The following is a 10,583-nucleotide window of genomic DNA, read 5'->3' as shown; positions in this document are numbered from 1 at the left end:
TCCGGGAGACGAAGCCCAATGGCTCCTGGAGTGGCGAGGGGGGGTCTACATGAGCCACCTCACGCTCGCTTCTTGCGGGGTGGCTATCTTGTTGGCCCCGCATTATAAGCCGGAGATCTTGGGGGTCAAGGAGCCGGTGCCAGGCCGGTTGCTGCACTTGACGGTCCGTGAGGGGGGCGTGGTCATTCACTTGCTGAATGTCTACGCCCCGACCGCTGGACCGCAGCAAACGACTTTCTACGAGAAAGTGTCCGCTCACATCGACACCATCGCGGGGGGCGAATGCATTATCCTCGGGGGAGATTTCAACTGCATCCTCGAGGCACGGGACCGCACCGGCCCCTGGCTGCGCACTCCGGCGGTGGTGAAGTTGCGGGACCTGATCGGGTCCCACGACTTGGTGGACGTCTGGAGACATCTCCATCCTGGCTCCAGCGCCTTCACTTTCGTGAGGCCTGGAGTCGGAGCGTCCAGGCTCGACCGCCTTTACATTTCGAAGGCGCACGTGTCCGGCGTGTCCTCGGTCTCCATGCGGCCGGTGTCGAGCACGGACCACAGCCTGGTGTGGGCGGACTTTGCGCCGTCTCGCATCCGGCGGGGGTCCGCGTACTGGCACTTTAACAACATGCTGCTGGAGGACGAGCGCTTCCTGGACTCGTTCCGTCGATTCTGGGCCGGCTGGAGAAGGAAGCGGGGAGGCTTCCCCTCCTTGAGGCTCTGGTGGGATGTGGGCAAGACTCACGTCCGTACCTTCTGTCAGGGGTACGCGAGGGGGTCGACAAAGAGGCGGAAATCCAGGCTCGAGGAGTTGGAGAAGGAGGTGCTCGACCTGGAGGCACGTCTCAGTCGGCCTGACGCGGACCCGGCCCTGCGTTCGGAGTACAGGGAGAAGAAGGACGCGCTGCGAGACCTGCAGCTTGCCAGGTCTCGCGGCGCGTACGTGAGGTCGCGGCTCCAGTTCCAGGTGGACCTGGACCGCGGCTCCCCCTTCTTCTACTCGCTGGAAAGAGGGCGGGCTAACCGTCAGCAGCTCCTTACGCTGCTGGCCGACGACGGTTCCCCCGTCTCGGATCCGGAGGGCATCCGGGCCATTGCCCGGGAGTATTACACCTCGCTCTTCTCTCCGGATCCGTCCAGCGAGGATGCCCGCAGACTTCTGTGGGAGGACCTGCCGCAGGTCGGCCCGGAGGGCGTCGGCAGGCTCGAGGCCCCTACCACCATGGCCGAGCTGACCGGCGCCCTAAATGGCCTCAGCCGGGGCAAGGCCCCTGGGCTGGACGGGCTGACAGTAGAGTTCTTCAGGGCGTTCTGGGACGTCCTGGGGAGCGACTACGCGGGGGTCCTGGGGGAGAGCGTCGCTACCGGGGAGATGCCCCTTTCGTGGCGCAGGGCCGTCATTGCCCTGCTGCCCAAGAAGGGGGATCTCCACCTGCTCAAGAACTGGCGCCCGGTCTCCCTCCTCAGCACGGATTATAAAATCTTTGCCAGGGCTATGGCTTCACGCCTTGGATCCGTGCTGGACCACTTGATCCACCCTGACCAGTCCTACACGGTCCCGGGCCGTTGCATACATGACAATCTCCACCTGGTCCGGGACCTAATCCATCACACCCAGAGGGCTGGTCTGTCGGGCGCCTTCTTGTCATTAGATCAGGAGAAGGCGTTCGACAGGGTGGAGCACGAGTATTTACTCGGGACTCTGCGGGCATTCGGGTTCGGGACGCATTTTGTCGCCCGGATCCGATTACTGTACTCTGCCGCAGAGTGTCTGATTAAGGTTAACGGGTCCCTGACGGCGCCCCTTCGCTTCGGGAGAGGAGTACGGCAGGGCTGCCCCTTGTCCGGCCAACTGTATTCCGTATGCGTGGAGCCATTCCTGCGCCTCTTGCGGAGGAGGTTGTCAGGTTTGGTCCTGCGCGGACCGGACGTAGGGGTGGTCCTGTCAGCTTACGCCGACGACGTGCTCCTCATGTTCACGGACCCGGCTGACCTGCGGAGGATGCGAGAATGCCAGGCGGTGTACTCCGCCGCGTCCTCCGCCAGGATCAACTGGGCCAAGTGCTCCGGACTCCTTGTCGGTCCTTGGGAGACGGACCCCCTCCCGGAGGAGCTCAGGCCTTTCACCTGGAGCAGGACCGACCTCCTCTACTTGGGGGCCCATCTCTGCCCAGCCGAGGAATCCTGGCCGGCGAACTGGCGGGAGCTGGAGGCCAAAGTCTCCGCCCGCCTGGGTCGCTGGACAGGACTGCTCCGAGTGCTGTCCTACGGGGCGCGAGCTCGCGTCATAAACCAGCTGGTCGCCTCCATGCTGTGGTACCGGCTGGTCCCTTTGACCCCTCCCCCTGGCTTTGTCACCGATATCCAGAGAACCCTCGTGCGGTTCTTCTGGGGCAATCGACTGCACTGGGTCCCTGCTGCGGTCCTGTATCTCCCGCTTGAGGAGGGCGGACAAGGTCTGGTGTGCCTCCGCACTCAGATAGCGACCTTCCGCCTCCAGGCCCTGCAGAGGTACCTTTACGTTGAGCCCCCTCCACAGTGGTGTGCCATGGCGACGTATTTCTTCCGCCAGTGGCACGGCCTCAATTATGACGTGCAGCTCCTGCATATCGAACTGGGGCGTGCTTCGACCACCCTGCAGGAGTTGCCCGTCTTTTACCAGGACCTCCTCACTGTCTGGAACAAGGTCGCCTCGCGACGCAGCTCTCCCCCGTCAGGAGTAGCGGCTCTTGTGCGAGAGCCGCTGCTCAGGAATCCGCTCCTCCAGCCGTATAACTTCAGGTGGCTGGCGGAGAGGGGGGCTGTGGACGCCGGGGTGACCAGAATCGGGGACGTGCTCGATGGCGGAGGAGCGGGCTGGATGAGTCCCCGCGTGCTGGCTGAGCGCGCGGGGACGTCCGTCCGGCGCGCGGCCAAAGCCATCCTAGACCTTAGGACGGTCGTGCTCGGCCCCGAAACTGCACGCAAACTTGAGACGGCACAGGCGTGCGGTGGGATCCCGCCCGAGCGTTCCCCTGTTCGGGCGGAATTCCACATTGGCCCAAAGCCTCAGCCCCCTCCCCTGGGTGAGGTGCCCCACAGCCTGAGCCGCCTCGCGGAAATGCCCTCCGTGCCTTTTTCTACCGCGCGGAGGCGTTTCCTGTGCGGGCTGCTGCTGCACACCTTCCACTACCGCCTCCTCGCCTGTCGCCCGGATACACCTTGGCGGGCCTTGTTGCCGCCGGGCGGCGGAGGTCCCCGCTGGAGGTCCCTCTACGGAGGGATCTCCCCCAATTACGTCGGGGACCTGGGGTGGAGGGTGATGCATGCAGCAGTTCCGCACAACCGTAGGATTCACTGGTTCACGGGCTCCGAAGACTGCCCTTTCTGTGGCCTTGTGGAGTCCGTGGACCATGTCTATGTTGAGTGTCTTAGGCTGCACTCCCTTTATGTTTTCCTGAAGAATCTTTTATTGATGTTTTGTTTGCACTTCAGTCCCACGCTCCTGATCTACGGACACCCGGTGCGGAGAGGGGAGGGTCGGGATGGCGACCTCCTCGTGAACCTGCTCCTGGGCCTGGCGAAACGCGCCATTTACCGGTCCAGGCAGCGGGCGATCGATGGGGCCGTCCATCCTGACTGTCTTCCCCTCTACCGCGGCTACGTTCGCGGCCAGGTGTCCCTGGAGAGGGAGCATGCGGTGTCCACGGGCGAGGTTGACGCTTTCCGCGCCCGCTGGGCACCGCAGGGGTTGGGGTGCATTATTGACCCTAATAACCACATTTTAATTTGATGTTTTTAAGTTTCCTTTGCATTTTGATTTCTGTTCGGGCTGTTCCCCCTCCTTTTAGGGGAGCTGCCCCTTTTACTTTGTCCTGATTTAATTTGAGTTTGTTTACTTGGTTTGACCTAAAAAGAGGTCTGAATGGAGATTGAACTTCAGACAGACTCAAACTTCCTCCTGTCTCTCCAACAGCTGTGAGAGTGTGGGTCAGTGGCGCAATGGATAATGCGTTTGACTACGGATCAGAAGATTCCAGGTTCAACTCCTGGCTGGCTCGATGTCAATTTGAAAAATAGTTTGTGAGCTCCTTTTGACCTAAAAGAGGCCAACATCTGTGAATAAAACACTTGCTTTGTTCCCCTTTTGCGTTTCTTTTGCATTCTGGGGGAAATTGGGGACTTGTTGAATTTTTAACTTCCAGGTCACCACTCGCTGCCTAAATAAAAATCCTCCTCACATTCTTCATGTATCTGTAACCAGGTAATACAGTGCATTACACACAGCATCAGTCTGCTCATTTATGGCCAAATGTAAAACTTTAACGTGGCTGTCAGCTTGAAGATTAATCATGGATCATTTGCACTTCCACAACCCTCTGAGGCAGCGGGTTCCAGGTAATGACCTTTCTGCACCAAAATAAAATTCTTCCCCACATCCTTCCCTTTCTCCCAATCCAGTTATCCGGTCCCACATATGGCACAGATTTTAATTTCTAGTGTGTAGGCCGGTCGTTACACGTAGATTTTCAGATCTCTGTGTCCAATATAGAAAGTGGTCAGCATGGATCCATTAATCAGCCTGAATCAGCACCTTCAATAGACTTGGGAGGTTGTATACTCAGGAGAGCGCAGTGAGAATTGAGGGAGAGTGTGTGGGATGGAGATTGACAGATTTTGGAGAATGAGAGAGGAAAGAATGTTCCATAGAAACTAGAATTGTCTGTTCTGAATTTCTATCCTGTACTGACAATGATGTCTATTGTAAATTCCTTTCATAGATATCAGGAGGTGAGGATTTATAGACAGAAATTTCAAACTAAACATCACATCAAGATTTGACAGTCATTCGATTTATTGGGACCTGAATATCATCGACCTTTGAATCTAGAAAAGCAATGTTTGTCTGATCTGTTTGCTTCAGGAGATTTTAAACATCAGTGTGACTGGAACACACCCGAGTGAGAGTGTTCCAGTCCACTGATAGTGGAAAGAGCTTTAACCAGTTACACAGGCTGAAACAACATTGCACCGTTTACAGTGAAGAGAGATCGTACACGTGTTCTGTGTGGACAAGGATTCAACTGATCATCAAACCTGGAGAGTCACAAGGACACCCGCATCATGGAGAAACTGTGGAAATGTGACGATTGTGGACAAGGATTCATGTTGCCCTGTGATTTGGAAATTCATCAACGCAGTCACACTCGGGAGAGACCCTTCACTTGCTCAGTGTGTGGGAAGGGATACATTAAGTTCTCCCACCTGCTGAGTCACAATCTCACTCACACCAATGAGAGACCTTTTAAATGCTCTGACTGTGGGAGCGGATTCAAAAGCTCTGGAGAACTGGTGTCCCACCAGCGCATTCACAGTGAGGAGAGACCATTCAGCTGCTCTCACTGCACAATGAAATTTAAATGGTCATCCACACTGCGGAGACATCAGCGAGTTCACACTGGGGAGAGACCGTTCAGCTGCTCCATGTGTGGGAAGGGATTCTCTCGGTCCTCCGAACTGCGGGCACACCAACGAATTCACACTGGGGAGAGACCGTTCACCTGCAATGTGTGTGGGAAGGGATTCTTTCGGTCATCCGCCCTGCTGACGCACAAAGTCACTCACACCAATGAGAGACCCTTTAAATGCTCTGACTGTGAGAGTTGCTTCAAAAGTTCTCGGGATCTGATGTCCCACCAGCGCATTCACACTGAGGACAGACCGTTCAGCTGCTCTCTCTGCACAATGAGATTTAGATCATCATCAAACCTGCGGAACCACCAGCGAGTTCACTCCGGGGAGAGACCATTCACTTGCTCTGACTGTGGGAAGGGATTCACGCAGTTATCCACCCTGCTGACACACCAGCGAGTTCACACCGGAGAGAGGCCATTCACCTGCTCTGTGTGTGGGAAGGGATTCACTAATTTACCCAACCTGCTGAGTCATAAAGTCACTCACACCAGTGAGAGGCCCTTTAAATGCTCGGACTGTGGGAGTGAATTCAAAATTTCTGGGGAACTGGTGTCCCACCAGCGCATTCACACTGAGGAGAGACCGTTCAGCTGCTCTCTCTGCACAAAGAGGTTTAAGAGGTCATCCACACTGCAGAGACACCAGCGAGTTCACACCGGGGAGAGACCGTTCATCTGCTCTGTGTGTGGGAAGGGATTCAGTCAGTCATTCACCCTGCTGACACACCAGCGTCTTCACACCGAGGAGAGACCATTTACCTGCACCGAGTGTGGGAAGGGATTCACTCAGTCATCCACCCTGCTGACTCACCAGCAAGTTCACAGCGGGGAGAGACCGTTCACCTGCTCCGAGTGTGGGAACAGATTCACTCGGTTATCCAGCCTGCACAGACACAAAGTCACTCACTCCCAGGAAAGACCCTTTAAATGCTCCGACTGTGGGAGTGGCTTCAAAATTTCTGAGCATCTGATAGATCACCAGCGCATTCACACTGGGGAGAGACCATTCAGCTGCTCTCACTGCACAAAGAGGTTTGGAAGGACATGCACACTGAGGAGACACCAGCGAGTTCACACTGGGAGAGATCATTCACCTGCTCTGTGTGTACGAAAGGATTCACTCGATACCCCAGCTGCTGATACACAATGTCCCTCACACCCAGGAGAGACCCTTTAAATGCTCTGACTGTGGGAATGGTTTCAAAAGCTCTCAGCAACTGATGATCCACCAGTCCAATCACAGCTGCTGTGTGTGGGAAGAAATTCACCAGTTCATCCCTCCTGCTGAGACACCAGCAGGTTCACAAGTGATGACAGGGGTTGAATTCTGCTGTTATTGCTGCTGTTAATCACATCCAAGACTGAACCATGTTCATTCTGACAGTTGGTGAAATGGGAGGGGCGGAGGGTTTCTTTCTGCTGGACTGGCCGGTCTCACAATTTTGCTTCCAGTGGGCTGGTGCTCTTTGAGCCTGGGAAAGCACATTTCCACTGAAATGACCCACACAAACTGACGAAGAACATTTATTTTATCCTGGACAGTAAATAGTGTTTTTCCTCCCACTGCAGGTCGATCTAAAATAAATACATTTGTCTCTGTTCCATTGAGTCTACAGCACAGGGCCAGGCCAGTCGGCCCAATTGGTCTGTGTCAGTATTTATGCTCCACATGAGCCTCCACCCACCCCTCTTCACCTCCCCCCATCAGCATATCCTTCTATTCCTCTCTCCCTCATGTATGTATCTAGCTTCCCCTTCAATGTATTCATGCTGTTCACCTCAACCACTCGCTGTGATAGTGAGTTCCACATTCTCACCACTCGCTGGGTAAAGAGGTTTCTCACTGAAATCCCTGTTGGATTATTGAACCCCTTTCATAACCTTAAATTCTTCCATCAGGTCACCCTTCAGTCTTCTCTTTTCTGGAGAAAAGCAGCCCCAGTCTTTCCTGAGGGTTAAATGCTCTCAGTTCTGGGATTATTCTTGTGAATCGTTGTTGCTCCTTCTCCAGTGCCTCTATTTCCTTTTTCTAAATGGAGATCACAAATGTTGACAGTGCTCCCAGTGTAGCCGAACCCTGATTCTAAACAAGTTGAACAGAACCTCCCTGCTTGTCAATTCTATCCCTCTGGAATGGAACCCTATACATGGGCCCCACACTTTAGGAAAGATGTGAAGTTCTTAGAGAGGGTGCAGAGGAGATTTACGAGAATGACTCCAGGGATGAGGGACTTCAGTGAGTTCGAGAGACTGGAGCAGCTGATCGGTAAGGAAATTAGGGGTTATGGGGATCCGGCGGGTAAGTGGAACTGATCCACTTCAGATCAGCCATGATCTTATTGAATGGCGGGGCAGGCTCGAGGGGCTAGATGGCCGACTCCTGTTCCTATTTCTTATGTTCTTATGTTCTCTTATGTTCTTTCTTTAGATCAGACAGGCAGTAGGATTGGGAATGGGGCCATTCAGCCCATTGAGTCCATGCTGGCTCTCTGTAGATCAAACTGTTGCCCTGTTCTCTCTCCGTGTCCCTGCAGATTGATTTCCCTGAAATGCCCGTCCAATTTCCTTTTGGAAACATTCCATTATCTCTGCTTCAGCCGCTCGTAGGAAGTGAGTCCCAGATATTTACCACTTCAAATGCAAACGAGGAGCAGAGAGCACAAAAGGAGGCGGTGTGACCCATTGTGCCCCTGCTGCCTCTTCAAACATTCTCAGCAACAAGGTCAAGGAAGACATGTTAAATTCTAACATGTAACTGGAGCTTTATTTTAAAAATTAATGTTGGATTCACCTACATGCTTGTGGAAGCTGCATAGCCAGCAGGAATTGTATAAACTAAGAATTTCTTCTATGAATTTGATCAGTTGGAGGACATTATATTCTGTCAAATCTGGCTCAAGAATAAGGTTGATTGCTCAGTTCAAGTAAGAAGGAAAGCTATTGGCTTGCAGCAAGTGTCTTTTCGAACCAGTATATCTTGTATTAACCTTATTCAGTTGTGGGACATGGGCGTCGCTGGCTGGCCAACGTTTATTGCCCATCCCGAGATGCCCTTGTTCAGAGGGCAGTTGAGAGTCAACCACATTGCACAAACTAAATGTGTTCATTAAATATTACTGTATTTAGAACAAAGAAAACGAAGTTACAGCACAGGGACAGGCCCTTCAGCCCTCCAAGCCTGCACTGACCATGCTGCCTGACTAAACTAAAACCCCCTACCCTTCCGGGGACCATATCCCTCTATTCCCATCCTTTTCATGTATTTGTTAAGACGCCCCTTAAAAGTCAGAACCATATCCGCTTCCACTACCTCCCCCAGCAACGAGTTCCAGGCACCCACTACTCTGTGTATAAAAAATCTGCCTCGTACATCTCCTTTAAACCTTGCCCCTCGCACCTTAAACCTGTGTCCCCTAGTAATTGACTCTTCCACCCTGGGAAAAAGCTTCTGACTATCCACTCTGTCCATGCCTCTCATAATCTTGTAGACTTCTATCAGGTCGCCCCTCAACCTCCGTCGTTCCAGTGAGAACAAATCAAGTTTCTCCAACCTCTCCGCATAGCTAATGCCCTCCATACCAGGCAACATCCGGGTAAATATTTTCTGTGCCCTCTCCAAAGCCTCCACATCCTTCTGATAGTGTGGCGACCGGAATTGAACACTGTATTCCAAGTGTGGCCTAACTAAGCTTCTATAAAGCTGCAACATGACTTGCCAATTTTTAAACTCAATGCCCCAGCCAATGAAGGCAAGCATGCCGTATGCCTTCTTGACTACCTTCTCCGCCTGCATTGCCACTTTCAGTGACCTGTGTACCTGTACACCCTTTGCCGATCAATACTCCTAAGGGTTTTGCCATTTACTGTATATTTCCTATCTGTATTAGACCTTCCAAAATGCATTACCTCACATTTGTCCAGATTAAACTCCATCTGCCATCACTCTGCCCAAGACTCCAACCAATCTATATCCTGCTGTATCCTCTGATGGTCCTCATCACTATTCGCAAATCCACCAACCTTTGTGTCGTCCGCAAACTTCCTAATCAAACCAGTTACATTTTCCTCCAAATCATTTATATATATATATATAACAAACAGCAAGGTCCCAGCACTGATCCCTGAGGAACGCCACTTGTCACAGCCCTCCATTCAGAAACGCACCCTTCCACTGCTACTCTCTGTCTTCTTTGACCGAGCCAGTTCTGTATCCACCTTGCCAACTCACCTCTGATCCCATGCGACTTCTCCTTCTGCACCAGTCTGCCATGAGGGACCTTGTCTAAGTCCATGTGGACAACATCCACTGCTCTACCCTTATCAATCATCTTCGTCACTTCCTCGAAAAACTCGACCAAGTCCGTGAGACACGACCTCCCCATCACAAAACCATGTTGCCTTTCACGAATACATCCACTTATTTCCAAGTGGGAATAAATCCTGTCTCAAAGAATCCTCTCCAATAATTTCCCTATCACTGATGTAAGGCTCACCAGCCTGTAATTACCTGGATTATTCTTGCTACCCTTCTTAAACAAAGAAACAACATTGGCTATTCTCCAATCCTCTGGGACCTCCCCTGTATGATGTGGAGATGCCGGCGTTGGACTAGGGTAAACACAGTAAGAAGTTTAACAACACCAGGTTCCTCTGGCTCCACACATAGATTCCCTCCCCTATCCTTGAGTGGGCCGACCCTCTCCCTGGCTACCTTCTTGTTCTTTATATATGTATAAAAAGCCTTGGGATTTTCCTTAATCCTGCTGGCCAATGATTTTTCGTGACCCCTTTTAGCCCTCCTTACTCCTTGCTTACGTTTCTTTCTACTTTCCTTCTATTCCACACTTGCTTCGTGTGTTCCTCCCCTGTAGCCAGTGAGGATACAAAGATCTCTCTGAAGACCCCAGAAATTTCCTCCCTTGCCTCTCTCAGTATTCTGGGGTTTATCCCATCAGGCCTTGGGGACTTGTCTACCTTAATGTTTCTCAAGAACCCCAATACCACCTCCTTTTTAATCTCAACATGACTCAAACTATCTACATATCCTTTCCCAGACTCATCAACCACCAAGTCCTCTTTGGTGAATACTGACGCAAAGTACTCATTTAATACCTCGCCCATTTCCTCTGGCTC

General features: G+C 52.6%; 1 protein-coding gene and 1 non-coding gene across 2 annotated transcripts; both read left to right on the top strand.

Annotated features, from left to right (window-relative positions):
* Positions 1–3,964: 3,964 nt before the first annotated feature.
* Positions 3,965–4,037, top strand: trnar-acg (transfer RNA arginine (anticodon ACG)). Its single transcript has one exon. It is a non-coding gene; the product is annotated as a tRNA-Arg (tRNA).
* Positions 4,038–5,721: 1,684 nt separating this feature from the next.
* Positions 5,722–8,128, top strand: LOC144484498 (uncharacterized). Its single transcript, XM_078203018.1, has 2 exons — positions 5,722–6,348; positions 7,985–8,128. Exons 1-2 carry the CDS (start codon positions 5,722–5,724, stop codon positions 8,126–8,128), a joined length of 771 nt encoding a protein of 256 aa, XP_078059144.1.
* Positions 8,129–10,583: the final 2,455 nt, after the last annotated feature.

The sequence above is a fragment of the Mustelus asterias genome, unplaced genomic scaffold (assembly GCF_964213995.1).
Source record: "Mustelus asterias unplaced genomic scaffold, sMusAst1.hap1.1 HAP1_SCAFFOLD_113, whole genome shotgun sequence".
In the NCBI taxonomy this organism is placed as follows: domain Eukaryota; kingdom Metazoa; phylum Chordata; class Chondrichthyes; order Carcharhiniformes; family Triakidae; genus Mustelus; species Mustelus asterias.
This window is presented reverse-complemented; position numbering and strand designations above follow the sequence as displayed.

Bases quoted from the DNA above. Each gene is read 5' to 3' on its own strand.
- LOC144484498 (XM_078203018.1), top strand. From the start codon at position 5,722: ATGAGATTTAGATCATCATCAAACCTGCGGAACCACCAGCGAGTTCAC. The intron at 6,349-7,984 runs GTCACTCACTCC...GTGTCCCTGCAG, and splicing joins CCAGCCTGCACAGACACAAA to ATTGATTTCCCTGAAATGCC.